Here is an 18,033-nt window from a genome sequence, read left to right on the forward strand (position 1 = left end):
AGATGCGAAAACCTTCACTTCAGGCAGAACCTCTCTGATGATACCTGAAGAGGGGGCCCTCTCCCCAAGATCCAGGTCACGGGTAACCGAGCCCAAGAAGCTTTCCCCCAACACCTTCCTTCCATGAGCTAGAAATTTACATCATGGGGGCACAGTATCTAGGGTATCTATGGTTTACTTGTGTAGCAAGTCTCGTTGGCCAGGGACAAAGCAGGGGCCCAGGTGATTCAGTGATCGTGCTTCTCACTGCCCAAGCTCCAGGCTGTGGCAGATCTGCCCTCCTGGAATTCGCTCTTCGCCGAAACGATCAATGTGGGGCTCATGGTGGAAGAGAAGACAGACTGGGGTCACGGTTCAGCAGGTCATCAGTGTTGACAGTTTAGGGGGAAGGCCCTTGAGTCAGTGACTGACTGACAGTATTTAGAGTAGAGGTTACTCACTTCAAGTGATTAAGTCACCAAAGCTGAGGCTTCTACCACCTTTTCCTTCATCATCTGGTACACTGTTGTTAAGTAGAGCCTGACCAAGAAAACACTTCTTAGGATCCAACATTCTTTACTCAAAGCCACCCTCACCCTAGTTTGGCTCCAACTGCACTACTGCCTAGACCCAATTGCAGGGAATGTGTAGTATGTAACAGGTCCCTAATAAATACCAGTCACATGACAAAGATGGAGCAGTCCTTCATTCCGTATAAGAGGAGTTGGCTTGGAGAAGGTAATGAGCTCCCCATCCCAGGACTTAAGGCATGGGTTGAACTATCACAGGGCAGGGATGCGGCAAGGAAAATTCAAACCTTACCGCCAGCCCACAGACCAAAAAGGGCCGCAAACGCTTTTCACTGTTTGTTTGGATTTTGTCTTTTCAAATTAATTGCTAACAATTTAAAAATTGTGAGATTTCACAAAAATGGTCACTAGCCACCAAAAAATACCTAGCGACGCGGGCCACAGTCAACAGGAGCTGTGTAGCGCTTTTCCTTGGCCCTCAGAGACCTCTTCCCGTTCAAAGGAATTCTTACCTCATCCCTGTGGGCAGTTTACTTTGTAGCCTCTGCTGCGTCTATAAAGTGAATAAAAGCAGAGCTGCTCTGGATTGACGGGAGGATGAGGCCTGGCGTCCTCCCCCTCACCAGGGGAGTTTCCAGGAACCCTAGAGTTCCAATGAACAGTAGTTTCATTCTTTGCCCTACAGGCCCCCCTGATCGTTCCAAAAGCCCTACTTGGGACATCCTGTTGAAAGAAGTCCAAATGTGTTGCCTTATGAACAGTTAGGTTCAATTAGTCACATGAAGAGCTAGTTCTTGTGGAGGCTGTGCTAGGACATCACCTAAGCATCATTTATTCACAGTGTCAGACATACATTGCAGCCTGGTCCAGACCCGAGCTCGTCATTTCCCACACCGCTGCTCAACCTGCTTCCCCTCCCCTTACGTGGTCCATCTCCGGGAACGGCACCACCACGGAGTGCTGCCCCCTCGGGGAAGCCACCCAGTGCTCGCCCCTAGGGTAAACCCTGATCACACTGTCCTGTGGTCTACTTCCTAAATGTGTCTCTTGCCCAGAGATCTCAGACACACACTTTGGAGACCCCTGTGGCAGGGCGGGGGGAGGCGGGGGGGCGAAACCCTCCCACACAAGTTACTTAACAGTTAAGCAACTGTCATTGAGAGGCACCATACCACAGACAAGTTTTTATTACTTTGTCCTGCATATAGAACCCAAGAACTATAAAAACACCTCCAGAATTAATCAAAGGAAAACACTTTCCCCACCCCCCCAACCAGCCCTTTCCCTCCCTGGATGGGCTCAGATATGGGTGCTGGGGGGTTGCAGGCCACCTCTCTATCCAGTGAATAAGGTCCATATAAAAATAGATCTGTAGAGGGCTCCCAGGGAGCCATCAGCCTGCATCTTGCCGGCACCTGTGCAGGGCTGAGGCCTGGGACCCATCAGGATGCTGGGACCTCACTCCTCAGTGGAAGGGAGGTCTACCCTGGACACCGAAGTCCTGCCAACACAGCCAGGGGACTCTGCAGGACAGCGGGGGGATGGGGAGGGGACTCTGACCTTCAGGGCATGACTGATGTAGCTGGAGATGGGAATGAGGCTCCCTCCACAGGATGCTGGTATGTCCTTTCCAGACTTCCCTCGGGGCAGATCCTGGAGGGCACTGGCAAGGGACCCTCCAGCTCTGTCAAAGGTAGAAGCAATATCTCGGCCTCCCCTAGCACTGCCCAGGACACTGAGCTGGGGCAGGTGCTCAGGAGATGGACAGTGGGGGTGGGGGGACGCCTGCCCTGCTGGCAGAATGAGGCCAAAGGCACTGCTGAGAGGCACCGTCCCCCACCACGGAGCACTCCCCAGAGATGTACTGCATCTCCCACCCTCCAGGCTCCTTCTCATGCTGGCCCCTCTGCTTGGACTCCTCTTGTCCTAGGCCCTCCATCTTGGCCTGCGGAAAACTCCACCAACCCTAAGGAAAGAGTCCTCCCCCGGCTTCTCCAAAGCCCTGTTCAATGGATGCATCAGACTCTCAGCCAAGGAACCTTTCCAGACACCCCTCCATATACACACATCATCAGAAGTGTCCGGCCCGCAGGCCCCAAGGTCTCCCGTGGGGGACGTGTAGTAGTTCTTGGAGCCTGAGTTCACCTCCCCGCCTCGTCTGGGCCCTCCTCCAAGGGCCGGCTGTGTCTCCTTCACCCCTTCCTGTAGCCCTTGTTTCCTTCCCACCCCATCCCACCCGACCCACGCGCAGCCAAACCCACAGCAGGCATAGGTCAGGGGTGACCCTATCCAGACCCAGTTGCCTTCCTTCTGTGCCACAAAAGCCCTGGCCTCACGATCACCCCCGCCTCTGGGAAGCCTTCCTGGATAAGGAACTCTGGACTCAGCTCAGTGCAACTACTTGTGCCAAAGCCCCGCAGAAGAGGGGCCAGAGGGAGGAGGTACTCCATGGGAGGCTGGGTGCAGGGGATGGAGCCTGCAAAGAGGGGGTCACCTCAGAGTACCCCTGGGCTGCCTCAGGAAAGAGTGTTGGTGACACAGGGCAGGACCAAGGACTCTCTCCAGATCGGGAGTTGGGCACAGGGGTTCAACCCCAGCTCTGGCCCTGACTCCTCACTAGGTCTTGTCTTCCCCACCTGTACGGTAAGGGTTGGACCAGCCTGTTAGCGAGAGAAGCTCCGTCTCTGAGAGTCATGTCTTCATCACCCCCCAAGGCTGGGGAGCAAAGCTCTTGGGGCCCCGGGGAGAAAACAGCTCTCCTCATGCTCTTCCCAGATGTCCTGGCCGGTGAGTTTATACAAGGAAAGCAAAGGGGGTGGGGGGCACCTAGTGGGGCCTCAGGGGAACACCGGGACCCTCACTCTCACCCTCACCCTGAATGGTCAGCCCAAGGGTGGGGGAAGCAGAAATCAGCTCCTAAGTCCGGGGCCCTCGGGGTCCAGCCCCTGAGCTCAGCACCACCTTTGCCTGCCTGGGCCTCGGGACCAGTGTCCAGACGGGGCCCAGCTGGAATACAGGGAGCTGAGGCCCCATGGCCCATCAGGATTGGCGGCCAGGCAGCTGTGGTCACTAACAGGAGCCCATCCACCAGGGACCTGTGCTGCCTGCTGGCCAGTGGTCTGTGGGAAAGTGGGGCACCCTTTGGAGTAGGCCCCAGACCCCAGGGGGTATGGAAGACAGAAGGGCATGAATCGGGCCATTTAAAGCTACGTCTTCCTCCCTGCCCCTGCCCACCTTGGTCTCTGAGACCCTGCATTTCCTCCCACCGTTATCTCAGGGATCCTCCCCAGGTTTTGAACCTTTTTTCCAGGGGGGACTGCGTCAGCCAAGGTGCTCAGACTGGGGGAAATGGGGGCAGAAGGCAGGGAAATGGGGGAAACCGGGGCTCCACACAAGCTCTGGGAGCTCACTTCCGCACGGGTGGAGTGCAGCTGGCGGGGGTCCCGGGCAAGGCTGGGGGCTGGAGCCCCCTGGGGTCCTGGCCTGGAAGAGTGGGGCCGCTCACACCTGCACCCCCCGGCCCTGCAGCTGGAGCACCCGGGCCCGCAGGGCACTGATCCCGCTGAGGAGGTCCTCCCGGTGTTCCACCGATGAGATGCCCAGGCTCACCAGGTCCCTGCGAAGAAGGGCGGGTCAGAACCAGCTGGCTCTTCCCCACCTTCTGCTGTCCCTCCCACCCCCTTCCCGGCCAGGGAACCGGAATCAGGACAGGCTGGGCCTCCCATGCTGGTAGAGAGTTCTGCTACGTCTGGGCCCCTTAGACTCACTGGGCAGTCATGGTGGCCACAGCCTCCAGGCTCCCATAGCCGGCGGCAGCAAAGCTGTCCTTGTAGCGGCCCAGGTCCAGGGCCTCCAGCCACGCGCCCACGGAGCCAAAGGAGGGGAAGGTGGAGAAGGCACGGTCCGCCAGGGGCGTGGGAGGCCTGGGGAGCAGAGAAGCAGTGGTCAGTCGACAGCAGGGACCTGGGGCCCAGACCCGGTCACTCTCCTGAGGAGAGGCTGTCTGAGAAAGGACAGGAGAAGGGGAAGATGACCGAGCCCTACGACAGGCCTGGCTCACACAGGGCTCTAGGTATTCTCAGAGCAGGCGAGGGCTCACGATGCTCAGGCTGGCAGAGAGTGAGCTGCATAGGAGCCAGGTAAAGGCACCGGGAGTATCTGCAACAGTCTTGGGTAGGATGTACCTAGGAGAGTTTGGGAAGTGACTGGTACTGGGGACAACCAATACTAATTTCACTTATTTTATTTATTGGAACTACAGATATGTTAGGACTATTACCACATTTATGTATGTGGTCACCGTACCTGGGATACGTGGGGCAAAACCCAGGACAAGCAGAAGTGACTAAGAGGAAAAGTTATACATGCCTAAGGCAGGTGGGAGTATTAGATCTATCTGGGGTACCTGAGCGAGCAGTCGTACCTGGACTGGTGGGGGAGGACAGGTGGGGCAGCTGTACTTGTAAATGGTGGCGGTGGGGGGGGGGTGTTCTTGGACAGGTGAGAGTTCTGCTACGTCTGGTATGGTTGGAGATACATGGGAATGTACCTGGGACAAGCGACGTGACAGCTGTACCTGGCACAGGTAGTGTCGGCACACTTCGGGGGCTCTGGATCCTGCACCATCTTGCTCAGGAGGCCATGGATCTGGCAGAACCTGGGCCGCTCACCTGGGTCCTTCTGCCAGCAGTCAAGCATCAGTCGGTGCAGGGGGGAGGGGCAGTGCCTGGGGGGCGGCAGCCGGAAGCCATCCTCCACGGCTTTGATCACCTGGGCCATGGGGGTGGCGGGCAGACAGGAGGTTTTAGGCCCCGCAATACACACACTCACCCCATCCCAAGGAAGGCTCGAGGGGTGACCAGGCAGGGCTGGAAGCAAGTAGACAGTGAAGAGGGGCCTGGGGCTAACAGGTCAAGGGTTAATGGGCAGAGGTCAGGGAGCAACAGGACCGGAAGGCAAGGAGCAGCCACGGGTGTCACTCACGTCTTGGCCAGACATGTCCCAGTAGGGCCGCTCCCCAAAGGCCATCACCTCCCACATGACGACACCGAAGCTCCAAACATCACTGGCGGAGCTGAAGTGGCCAAACTGAAGCGTCTCGGGGGCGGCCCACAGCGCCGGGCTCCGGCCGCTCTGCGGGCAGGCAGGCAGGTCAGGGGCAGGAGGGGACCAGGTCACAGCCAGGGTTCCCCACCCGCAGAGCCACAGATCCAGCCCCACCTGCCGTCTCCCCGGCTGCTCATCTAGGGAAGGCCCACAGGCTGACCGCAGGCGAGGCCCACACTGGCACGGACAACTGGATGGAGGGGCAGGAGTGACCCTGACACAGCCAGAAAGGGGGATGTGGGGAGATGGGGACTCCAGGGCAGTTTGCCGAGGGAAGGGCTCCTCACCATGGTGGTGTAGACAGCCTCTGCTCGGTCCCGAGGTCCCCGCCCAAAGCCGGAGATCTTGCAGATGAGGTCGCCGCTGACCAGCACCCGGCGGGCCGCCAGGCCCCGGTGGACGTAGCCCATTTCCGACAGGTACTTCATGGCCGAGGCCAGGCCGGGCAGCAGCCCCATCAGCTGCACAGCCACCAGCTGGCCCTCATGCCGCTGTGAGAGAGGAGAGCGAGGCCAGGCTGCACTCTCGCTTCCCCGGTTGCTGGGTGACCCCAGGGAAGTCAACTGGCCCTCTCTGGGCTTCAGTTTGCCATGTGACCTGCCAGGTCAGCCTGGCCAGTGGGCATCTTTATAGGGAATGAGGCCAACCCCAAGTCCCACCAAAGGGAAAAGTGAGGGACCAAGAATATCATGGTCATCAGTACCCCGCAGGGCGCAGGCCACTCACCCTGAGGAAGCCGTCCAGGGCCCCATGGCTCATGTACTCAGTGACGATCATCAAGGTGCTTCCTGTACCCAGGGAGGGGAACACACGCTAAGGTGCCTGCTGCCCTCTGTGAGCACATGTGCTCCCCCACCTGGGCCCCAGACCCCGCCAAGATGGCCAGAACCAAGGCCAAGCTCCCTGAGTCTTGCCGCCCTCCTGCCCAGCCCAGGACCCTCTGTGCTGAAGAGCAAAAGAGGTGGCATCTGAGGGGAACAAAGGCCAAGGTGAGGATCTGCACCAAGTTAGCTGAGGGAGATCACTGAAGGTCCAAGTGATCCAACCCCACCGAGTGTCACCACACGTCCAAAAATCACGCAGGGTCCGAGAGGCCACCCAGAGTCAGCGAAGGAGAGCTGAGCCCTTCTCTCCATGGTGGGCAGCGTCAGGGCTCCCTCTCATGACTGAGCAGAGGGCCTGGGGGCACGGCACACCTCCACCTCCCACCCCCGTCATCTCCTCCCGCACTGGTGGAGCACGGGCCCTACCTCGGGTGACAACGCCCTCCAGCCGCACCACATGGCTGTGGTCGAACTGGCCCAAGGTGAGGGCCTCGGCCAGGAAGCTGAGCCTCTGCAAGTCGGAGCAGCCCTCCCTCAGCGTGTGCACGGCCACGGGGAGCTCCTGGCGGCCCGGAAGCTGCAGGCAGCCGAAGCACAGCTCCCCAAACCGCCCTGGGGGGAAAGAGCACCTCAGACACCCCCCCGGAGGCCGCGCCCTCGGCCAACCTGGGCAGGGTGAGCCGAGGAGAAAGCAGCTTCTGGATCATGGGCCGTTTCTGGCCTGGGACTCGGGTCTCCTGATTTCAAATCCTGGTAAACTGAGTACCAGCCGTGTGACGTGGGCTTCTGCTCTTTCCCTCTTTTCGCCTCGGTTTTCTCCTCTGTGAAATGGGGAGTCCTCCCTGCCTGCTTCGGCGGGAAATTCCAAAGCCTCACAGAGAGGACGCTGCACATGCCAGCACATCCGAGGCCCAGGGTGACCCAGGAAGGGTAACGATGGCATCTATTCTGCCACGCTGCCCCTTTCTGGTCTCTACCCAGCGAGTCTGCTGACAGTGCCAGGGAAGAGTGTCAGGCTCCTGGTGAAAGCGCTGCCTTAGTGTAGGGGCTGAGGGTTTGCAGACAGGAAAAAAGGAAGCAAGGGGACTGACCGTTAGAGAGCACGCACCCACTGTGAACCCGGCCCTGGGCTGAGTGCTGGAAAGCCCCCACATCAGCTCTGTCTGAGGCAGATATCATGCCCATTTAACAGATGAGAAACTGAGGCTCAAAGCAGAAAAGGGACGTACCCCTGGTCACACAGCTGGTCAGTGGTAGAGCCAGAACTAGAACTCAGGTACGTCTGGTCCCCAAGCTTGCAAAGGCCCCTCCCCATCATCCCTTGAAGGCCTGGGACCAAACTTCTGCCAGTGGCAGTCTGCAGAGCCAGCTCTGAAAGGGCCTGAATGGAGAGAATTCTGACCCTGGGGAACAGGCAAAGGGTAGGAAGGCAGGGTCACGGACTCCTCTGCCACCTCCTTCCCTGGACCCTGGTGGACGGAGGTCCAGCTTGATGTGGAGGGGGCCCTTTCTGGACAGGGTGGGGACTGGGTAGAGGCGGGGCCTCCAGAAATGGGGGCGGGACATGGGGTGGAGGTGGGCTTACAGGATAGAGACGGGGTGGGATGGAGGAGGGGCTTCAAGAGAGGGCTGGGAGGGGGCGGAGGCGGGGCTTCCCAACGGACAAGGCTTCCTGGGTGCCTAGCTTGCCTGTTCCAAGGCTCCTCTCCAGTGTGACGCTTTTCGCATCCAGCTCCTTGGCAAACAGATGAACAGCCAGCAGTGGGTCCCCACAGCTCTGGGGATCCACGAATGTGCGGCGAGTTGGGACTTTGACTGGGAAAGCAGGGAAAGAGAGGGGGGTGAGACAAGGGGCCTCCACGACTGGAGGAGTGGGGGTTATGCAATGGCAGCAAGGAAGCGGATTGAGGGGTAAGGTAGGGTGGTGCCGCCCCGCCCCGCGTCAGGCCCAGACAACTCACAGTGGAAATACAGCTCCTCCTCATCATGGGTATCCCGACCTCCTTTGCCATAGCTGCAGGTCCTGGGGTAGGGGGTTGGGGACCGGGGGGTCCGTAGTCATTCTTTGAGCCAGGCTGTCCCAGCCCTTCCCATCTCACCAGCACCCAGGGTGGCACCTCTCTGTCCCTCTGAAAGGATAAGGTCTGTGCCCCAGGGGAGGGGCCTTTTTGTCCTGCTGGTCTGAAAGCTTCTCCCCACATCACACATACAACCCTAGCCCCAGACCTAACCCCTCACCCGCCTCCGCATTCCTAGTTATTTTCACTTTGAGACACAGTGTATTCTTGCAACTCCAGAGGCACCCAAATCCATGCCCTGACTTCAAGCCCAAGCTGCTCCCCTGCCTACAGCTGAACAAAACAGGCAGACCTTGTACCCAGGGGCAGCTTTCAGTCTAGTCAAGAAAACAAACATTGAGAAGGAACCACAAGCCCACTCACAGGTCCAAGCAAAGAAGGGTGGTGCGCTGTGGGGAACACCTAACAGATGGATCTGACGTGGCCGGGGCCATCAAGGATGGCTTCCTGAGACAGAGGCAGCCATGGACCAAAGGACTGCATCATGATCAACAAAGCCACAGGCTGGCATTTGGGGCCCCATGAGGCAGGGCCTTGCAGGCCCAGATAAAGACTTTGGCTTTATTCTGGGGGCAGAGGAGAGGCCCCAGAACCCCCTGGGGGGTTTTGAGCCAAGGTTCAATTTGCATTTTAGGAAGATCATCCCCACTGCTGCTGTGTCTCCGCAGGAGACGGCAGTGGCTCGGGCTATGTGGTGACCATGGACTCGGAGAAAAGGGGGCTCAAGTCACATTTAGGTGACAGGGCCACAGGGCTTGGAGATGGCTGGAAGGCAGAGAGGGAGAGGGGGAAGGTTGGAAAACTCGTGTTCCAGCTTGCCCAGCGGGGTGTGGGGTGTACCAGTTACTGAGATCGGGAGTTCTCATTTAGACATTTGAGTTTGCAGGGCCTCTGGTAAAAGCAGGGACGATCAACGAGCAGGGAGTTAGCTATGTGTGTGTCTGGCGTTTGGCAGAGAGGCGTGCTCTGGAGATACAAGTTCTGGAGCTGGAGGCATTGCCCAGGGAGGGGAGGGAGCCTGAGAAGTGGGACAGGGGACAAGTCTGAGGACGCCCACCATTTAAAAATTGGGTAGAGGAGAAGGATGCCATGGAGGAGATCATGAAAGAACCACCAGAGAAACTGGAGGGAAACAGAAGGGAAATCGGGGGCGGGGGTGGGGGGAGGTGGCGGGCGATATCACAGGAAGCAAGGAAAGAAAAAGTGGAGCAGAGGAGCGAGGCCACGTGAAGGCTCTAGGAGGAGGGGTTAGGGGAGACAGGAGAGAGGTGACCACGTTTCGACACCAGTGGGAAAGAGGAGGCTGTCCCGTAGTACGGAGTGGTCACGATGGCGGTCGCCAGCATGGGCTCCGGAATCTGACGACCGGCTCCCTAGGTCGTCCGCTCTCTGTCTGTGGGACCAGGTGGCTGGGTTTTCTCTTTAATAAAACCAGGATAAAGACATCCCTGCCCGATCACACTGGTGCCAAGAGCTTACTAAGCACTAAATAAACGTTAGCTATCATGTGGGGAAGAAGTGGACATTATCAATAGTAATGGGTTCCTGAGATGGTAGGAAGTAAGGTCACAGGTAGAAGATCCTGGCCGGGAGAATGGCACCTCCTCTAGAGCAAAAGGAGGGGGACGATGGATGCAGAGATAGGCAGGTGTGTAGACTCGGGGGCGAGAAGCTGAGGGGTTAAGGATGCTGTTAGAGAGCAGGTGCAGCAGACACGGCTGAGGGAGCGAGCAGCAAGGACGGGGAGTCTGCGGGGCAAAAGCAGAACTGGTGTCAGTATTGGGGGTGACGGCCACGTCAGGAGATGGGAGAGGGCAGCTGAGGTGGAATAGGAGAGAAGGTCCATGGAAACAAGGGAGTCCAAGAACCCAGAGGCCAAGGGGTGGGGCAGGTCGTCCAATGGCTACTGAACTCATCCAGCACGGGAACAGGACTTCCATGAATGAGGGGAACACCCAGGAGAGGTAACGAGGGATGAAGGGGGCAAGGTTGAGTGGCTGGAGGAGTGGTGGCAGAGAAAATGAGAAGCTTCCACTGGGTGACGCAAGATGGACTGGGGAGGGAAAGCGGAGGTGAGCAGCCCACTGCACAGAGCGGATGCCGCAGAGACTCCGAGAGGAGGAGACGGCTGAGGGAGACGCTACTGTCCGCAAAGCTGGGACACGTGCTGGAGATGTGTGCCTCTCCGCCCATCAGCGCTAGACCGGGCAGACGCTCATTTTGGTGCCGTTTGGTTCTGAGCAGGTTTTGAAATCCACCCCTGGCTTACTCTGCCTGCTCTAGTGCATCTGTCTCCGAGGAGCTCCTGGGCAGCTGCCCCTGTTCTGTAGAGTCTGCCTGAAGAGGCCCTCCTTGCTCACCTCTCTCCCCTTTCCTCCTTCTGCCTCCCAGAGACCCTGAGCTCACAGCCAGGACAAGATGCTCTCAACTCCTGTCCATTCCCGCTTTTCCAACAGGTCTCATATAAGGACCCTTAAGCTCTGTGAGGAAGGAGATTCTGCTCTTGTCCCGCCTTCCTGACTCACCTGGCCCGGGCAGAGCTGGCTCCCAGATTCTCTCCTCCTCAGTCTCTTTCAGCACCTCATTCGAGACCAATCAAATAGTCCCCTCCGAGCCAAGTGAAAGCCCATGGTCCCTCCAGCCCGCAGGCAGTTCCAGGATGCTGACGTGTGGCTCCGGGGCCAGCCCATTTCTCTCCTTTGCTCCCCCCACTCCAGCCTGTCACATGCAGACTTTCCAGCCCCTCCAGTCTGCTGACCTCAGCCCCAGCCTGGAACCCGCCCGGGGTGCCTCTGCATGTGGCAGATTGTGGCCTCGGGGAGGAGGGCGATATATATGCCATGAGATTTCTGCTGCACGCCAGAGGGCCAAAATCTTCCCTGAGCCGGACCCAAGCTCCACATCTTTGCCCCTCCTCCCATCCCCTTTCTCTGCCCACTCTGCCAGCTTCCTTCTGCTGGGGGTTGGGGGTTTCTGGCTTATGAGTTCCCCTCCCTGTTCTCCCTGCACGTGCGCACGCGCGCACACACACACACACACACACACACACACACACAATTTCTGCCTTTCTTCCCTTTGCCTGTGTTGAAGGGCCTCCAGATCCCTTGGGGACAGGGGCTGGGGGCCTCTGAGCACCTCAGGAGGATCCTAATCAGACCGGAGCAGCTGGAGCTTGATTCCATCCTCAGCGATGCCTTCTGACATTTAATGAGTTAAGGAGCTAAATCCCCTTCATCCCAGAGCGGCTGAGCTAGCTGCCGTGCTGGCTGCCACGCTGCCGACTGCAGGAGCAGGGGGTCGGGACGGTGGGGGGAGGGCCAGCACCACACCAGCCACGCCTGCATCTACACAGCGGTGTGCTCGCCCGTGCACGTCCGCACAGGTGCAAATGCAGATACAGACACGGGTGCCTGTGAGCACATGTGAATGTGCGCAGGGACATGGCCCATCAGGCGTCATCCAGGCTGGGACCAGCCACCTACCTCCTCCAAATGGCCAGCACGCTCATCACAGAGCCCAGGACGAGGAGGGCTGAGATGGTCACGATGGTGACGACGACTGCGGGGCTCTGGTCCTTGGACCCCGAGGCAGCTGGGAGGGAAACCACGAGGTTGAGAGACGCAGAGGACCAGGCTCCCGGCGAAGCTCCAGGACAGACTCCTGTCCTCACCCCACAGCAGGATTCCCACAGCACCTCCGCACCCGGCCCGGCCTCCCGGCGGCAAGGGACCAAGGCAGCCCCACCAGCCACAGTGGCACCTGGAGCTTCCTCCTTTCCCAGGGCAAGGCACTTCCACTGCAGCCCAGCTCTGAGAGAGAGGAGCAGGCATCCAGACAGGCAGGCCCAGGCCTCCCTTTTTGCCTTTCTGATGCACAGTGAAGGTAGCTCTGCAGGGGGATGGCCTCTCGTCCAAGCTCCCCAGCCCCAATCCAGAACTGTCACCAGCAATAGTGATGAGTTAACATTTAATGCACACTTGCTCCATTCAAGACTAAGCGATCCAAGCCAGTAAGGTGTTACTGTTTCCATTTTATAGCTAAGGAAACTGACACCGAGAAAAGCTGTGTAATTTGCCCAAGGTCACACAGCTAACAAACAGGGAACGTAAGATTCGAACCTGATTCCTAAAGCCTCTGCTTTGAACTGTTTCCCCAGGGGAAGAGCCAGGCTCTCAGCCCCATCCATCCATCCATCCATCCATCCATCCATCCATCCATCCATCCATCCATCCAACATGTGTGCCAGGCTGGCACTAGTTCTGGGGAGATAGCAATGGATGAGCCAAAATCCCTGCTCTGGAGGGGTGTACCGACCAGTGCGGGAGACAGAAATGAAAAATCTTAACTGTAGAATGAAAAAAAGAAACAGAGACATGAGCAGAGCTGAGCAGAGGCATGATAATTTCTTCCTAAAGCCAGCGAGGAAGGTTTGCAGAGAAGGCGTCATCTGCACTGGACCTGGAAGATTGAAAGTGTTGTTGACGATGCTTAGATGCACCTGCTGGGTCTGGAAAACGGCAGGTCATCCCGTGTGGCTGGAAAACAGACTGCCGGGAGGCAGAGATGCAGACACACCGTATGAAGGTATGAAGCTGGAGGGCGGGAGGGTGAAGGGAACTGGGCGGGGAGACAGAACCGGAAGGTCCTTGAATGCTAGGCCAGGAGTATGAGCCAGGATATCCTGAGGGTAACAGGGAGAGGGAGCACTAGACAGAGTTCCTGCCCACAGGGAGAGGAATGAGGGGATCTGTTGGGTCGGGAGCGGGGAGGGAGGGGAGGTGCTTGAGAGAGGTGACAGTTTGGGGTCACTGTCGAGGACGGGGAAAGTGCTACGCAGCCCTGAAGACTAAACTGAGATTAGAAAAATACAACTCTGCAGGCAGCCTTGGCGAGGGACAGAGGAGGACAGCCAAGCCTGGGGACCAGCGGGGCAGGTGCAGCACGATGTCCGGGGAATCCGGGCCAGCAGAGGTGGGGAGTGTTTCTGCCAGGAGAATCTGTGCTCACTGGGGAGAGATGATTGTGGGCACAGGAGGGGCTGAGAGCCTGGGAGATGAGGTCAGATCCCAAGAGCTGCTATTAGGATGTCACAGAGCAAGTGAGGAAGAGGGATAGAAGAGGAAGGGAGAGTTAGAGGCCAACAAGGTCAGGGTCAAAGAGAAGATTTCAGAGCCCACATTTTCAGAGATGGGGAACTGGGTCCAGGGTCCAGCTGGTGGCAGCAGGCGGTGGAGTTGCCAAGGACTGTTTGAAATGAAGTATCCATGTGGACGCGGAAACTGAGGATGGAGATAAAAGTGGTTGTGGTCCGCAGCCTCTGCGATGGCCCTCCTGGATTCTCCACCTCCTGGTGTTCCTTCCCCTTGAGTGTGGGCTGAACATAGTCACTTGCTTCTCATGAACAGAGTACGACAAAAGTGATGGGATGTCACCTCCATGATTAGGTTACAAGAGACTGGCTTCTGTCTCGGGTGCCCTCTTGCTCTCCCTCTCTCTCACAGTCTCGGGAAGAATCTAGTTGCTGGGTTATAAATAGCCCTTGGAGAAGCCCAGGAGGCATGTGCCTGCCTCCCGCAAACAGCCAGCAAGAGCCCGAGCAGGGTGGCAGACGCCCCCTCCCCACTCCACCCCAGGTATGCCTGGAGATGACCGCAGCCCCAGAGGACACCTTGATTGCAGCCTTTGAGAGACCTGAGACAGGTGGCACCCAGCTAAGCCTTGCCCATATTCCTGACCCAAGGAAACCATGAGATAATAAATGTCTGTTGCTTTTGGCCGCTGAGTTTTGGGGTAATTTGCTACACAGCAACGGGTAACTAATACAGCGGTGAAGCACGGTCCTTCCTCGTGATCCTGATTTGGGGTCACAGCTCACTGGGAAAAGTGCTCTGCAGATTGGCAAACCACTCCCCATAGCCAGGGCCACAGCAAAGGAGGCTGGCCGGAAGCTGAGCAGTGTATCTACCGACTAAGAAGCACCAAATTAAGGGAAGTCATCAGCCCTCTTCAGCTACTGGCTCCCAGCTCCTGCCCTCCACCACACCGACTCCAGCCAAACCCGCGAGCCTTTGTTCTGATGGCTTCCTCTATCCAAAATGCCTTCCCTGCCCACTTCCACACACTCAGACGTTCCCCAGCCTTCAAGACACAGCTCTAATCTCTTGCCAGCACCTGGCCGAGGTCTGGCAGAGACAGGCATTCGAGCAAGAAGTGCTGTTTCCTTTCCCAGAACTCAAACTCCCTCAACATTTTATCTCCACCTCCCTTCGGGCTCAGAACTCTTCCTATCTTGGATTAGACTCATGTAGCAGGTTGGAAAGAATTATTATCTTGACAGCTGGTGCCAGGATGCCTCTTAGGGGGAACTGCCTTTGTCCGGGAAAATACTTTCATGAGCTGCTCGGGGTAGATAGAGGTGAGATCCTGAGGGCTGGGTTAGCAGCAGGAGAACAACAAAAGAGAGCGCTAAATGCTCTGCACGCATCAGGAGGGGGAACTGGGGGTGGGTGGGGAGAAAAGGAACCAGGGGAGGGAAGCCAAGGGAGGAGGGGGTAGCACCATACCATGCCGAAGAGCTGGAGCTGCTTTAGGATTGGGAATATCTGATGTTCAGCTTTTGTTTTGCTTTGTTTTGATAACATCTTTATTGAGAAATTATTCTCATACCATACAATTCACCCATTGAAAGTGCACAATTCTCCTGGTGTTTTTTTGTTTGTTTTTTGCCGCACTACGCAGCTCATGAGGTCTTAGTTCCCTGACCAGGGATTGAACCCGGGCCCTGGCAATGAAAGCGCCGAATCCTAACCACTTCTCCTGGTGTTTTGTTTTGTTTACTGCTGCAGGTGCAACTCCCTTCATGTGCCCCAACCCTCAGGGAAGGTTGGATGCTAGGATGATAGATGTCAGGGCCTGGCAGTCCAGAGGGTGAGCTGGGCCTCACCCCTCTGCTTCACACTGTAAGGCCTAGTGGGAAGAGGGACGGGGACCCACGTTTGAGTCTGTATCATGGCAGAGACAAAGCAGCAGGATGGGAACAAGAATTTAGCGGTCAAGGGCAAGAAGTGACCAGGAGACAAAACTTTCTCCCAAGAAAAGAGAAGAATCTTGGAGAGGGCACAGGATGTTTCCACGAGACATGGGAGGTCCTGAGAGGCAGGGAGACACCAGCTGAGACCTGGTTTATAGTTGTTCATGGGACCCTCCCCTCTGAGTTCCTCCAGGACAGGTACCCAATCTAAGCCACTAGTTGCTGGATTCCAAATTCATGTGTTTTTTTTTTTTTTTTTTGGCCACACTGAGCAGCACATGGGATCTTAGTTCTCCGACCAGTTCCACCGTGCCCCCTGCAGTAGAATCGCAAAGTCTTAACCACTGAACCGCCAGGGAAGTCCAACCAAATTCATCCATTAATTAGGTTGTGATTGAACTGTTCTGCAGGTTCCCTTAATTGCACAGATAACCCCCCCCCACACACAATTTGCCTCCCTGCTCCAGCCCCGGGCTGGGTTTTCTCTTCACTTGACACGTCACTTACCCTCCCCCGGGGTCTGCACTTCAATGCTGGGGTTGAAGCTCTGGGTCTCCCAGGAGGGCCCCGGGGAAGCCGCCCGGATCTGAAAGACGTAGCGGGTAGCCGGCTTGAGGTTGGTGACGGTGACCGCAGGCTCCCCTGTCTTCACCGTGGAGTAAGTCTGCTCACTCTGACCCTGGGAAGGGACCGAGAAGTGAGGCCCAGACCCAGGGCTGGCCCCACGCTCCTGGGAGAACGTCGGGGGAAAGGAGTAGGGAGGAGCCTGGGCTGGTGGAATAACTCCACTTGTCTTGGGGAGATCCCACAGCTTTCTTCCATGGGATCCCCAGCCCCTTTCTCCACCACGAGCTCCCACCCATACTCGGTGGTACTTGTAGCTGAGAACAGCCCCACCTCCAAGTAAGAGAAACTTTAGAGAAGATGCTGGCCTTCATAGGGACGCTAGGACGAAGGGCATCAGGGTCTGGCAGTCCAGAGGGTGAGCTGCACCTGACCCCTCAGAGGAAAGAAGAAGACAATGAGGCCTGACACCTGCTCGGCCCTTGTCGGATCACACAGCTTTTCCTGCCCCTTGGCATCGGACTTTCACAATGTCCTGCAAGGCATGGATTCACAGATAAGGAATCGGGCTCAGAGGGGGAGAGAGGCTCTCCCACGGCCCCCAGCAACGGTCCACTCACTGCCCGCTGCTGGGCTAGACCCTATAGGAGCCAACTTCCTACCGTCCTCACAGCAGCATTCCTATCTCCTTTAACAGGTGAGGCTCACATCAAAGAAGGGTTGGGGTGACACCTTCTCGATTCTTTCAGGTCCCATGCGCTGTGCTCTACATCATCCTGCCCCCAAGACATCTGATAATGGTACCTGCTGGACATGCTACCATTATTTTGTCTCTGCCCACACCCCCTTATTAGATCCCCTGCCACACTCACAGCCCCCAGAGGTGCACCTCCCCTATACCTGTGGCTCCAGTTCTAGGGCCATGGTATTCAGGAATCAGGGAAGACTCTGACCCAAGCTGGGCCAATCAGAATCTCCCTTCCGGGCATTTGAACAAACCACCGAAAGACAGTGCAATGACTGCATGACCTATGAGACAGGACAGGCTCAGGGCGGGGAGGGGGAAAGGGGCAAGGCTGCCAGCCTCGGCAGCTGCCAGGTGCTAGGAGCAAGGCCCCTGCAGAGGAGGTGGAGCTGGTGCACAGAGAGAAGTGGGCATGAGGAGCTCGTGACACCAGCCCCACTTCTGGTCATCGGGCTCCATGAGACGCTCCTGAAGGCTTTCAAACAACCCCTTTGTACTGGCTCCTCTTTTCAAGGGTTTTTGTTCCCAGCAACTTCAAACTCCCTAAGGGCCTGGAAGCATCCACCCAGCTCAGTGCTGGGACTGTATCTATGCTGTGATCCCCAAGTGTCAGTTCAATGAGCCCTTTCTAAGCAACTGCTGCGTGCCTAGCTCCTTCCCAGTGACCTTCACTGCGGTCTCCTAGACATCAGGGATCCCCAGAGCTCTGCCCTGACTTCTCTTCTCACTCATGCCCCCCTCCCTCGGTCATCCCTTCTGGTCCCTTGGCTTCAGCTACTATCTCTATGCTGAAAGCTCCCAACTCTCTCTGTCTTTCTCTCTCTGTCTCTCTCTGTCTCTCTCTCAACTCACAGCTCTCCAGACTTCTCGTATTCCAAAACTTTGACTGATTCAGCAAAGAACTCCCTGGAGTCACTGAGGAGGGAGTGAAGTCCTGACACACGTAGTGCTAAGTTGAAAGCAAGGTTTCGCTGTAATGAATACAATTGGCACCAAGGTAAGAAACAGTTTAACTGCAGATTACATGTCAAATTCAAACAGTTTGAATTTAAATTCATAAGTTTATTAACTTATGCGGAAAAGACACAGTGGATCCGGATGTAGCTCCACTTGTCAAACCATGGTTGAGCTGCAACCATAGATGACAACAGATGCAAGAGGTCAGCAAAAATCAGAA

General features: G+C 57.0%; 1 protein-coding gene across 1 annotated transcript in view; it reads right to left on the bottom strand.

The window, feature by feature from the left end:
* Positions 1-4,010: 4,010 nt before the first annotated feature.
* The window catches only part of EPHA10 (EPH receptor A10), a 39,828-nt gene continuing 25,805 nt past the window's right edge, over positions 4,011-18,033 (bottom strand). The window contains exons 7-17 of the mRNA XM_068537880.1: positions 16,055-16,226; positions 12,000-12,108; positions 8,401-8,462; positions 8,129-8,254; positions 6,866-7,051; positions 6,342-6,403; positions 5,903-6,106; positions 5,493-5,642; positions 5,086-5,279; positions 4,277-4,432; positions 4,011-4,125 (exon numbers count right to left, since the gene is read on the bottom strand). Coding sequence (XP_068393981.1) covers positions 4,011-4,125; positions 4,277-4,432; positions 5,086-5,279; positions 5,493-5,642; positions 5,903-6,106; positions 6,342-6,403; positions 6,866-7,051; positions 8,129-8,254; positions 8,401-8,462; positions 12,000-12,108; positions 16,055-16,226 — 1,536 coding nt within the window. The remainder of the gene's footprint in view (positions 4,126-4,276; positions 4,433-5,085; positions 5,280-5,492; positions 5,643-5,902; positions 6,107-6,341; positions 6,404-6,865; positions 7,052-8,128; positions 8,255-8,400; positions 8,463-11,999; positions 12,109-16,054; positions 16,227-18,033) is intronic.

This window comes from Eschrichtius robustus, chromosome 3 (genome assembly GCF_028021215.1).
Source record: "Eschrichtius robustus isolate mEscRob2 chromosome 3, mEscRob2.pri, whole genome shotgun sequence".
NCBI classification, from domain to species: domain Eukaryota; kingdom Metazoa; phylum Chordata; class Mammalia; order Artiodactyla; family Eschrichtiidae; genus Eschrichtius; species Eschrichtius robustus.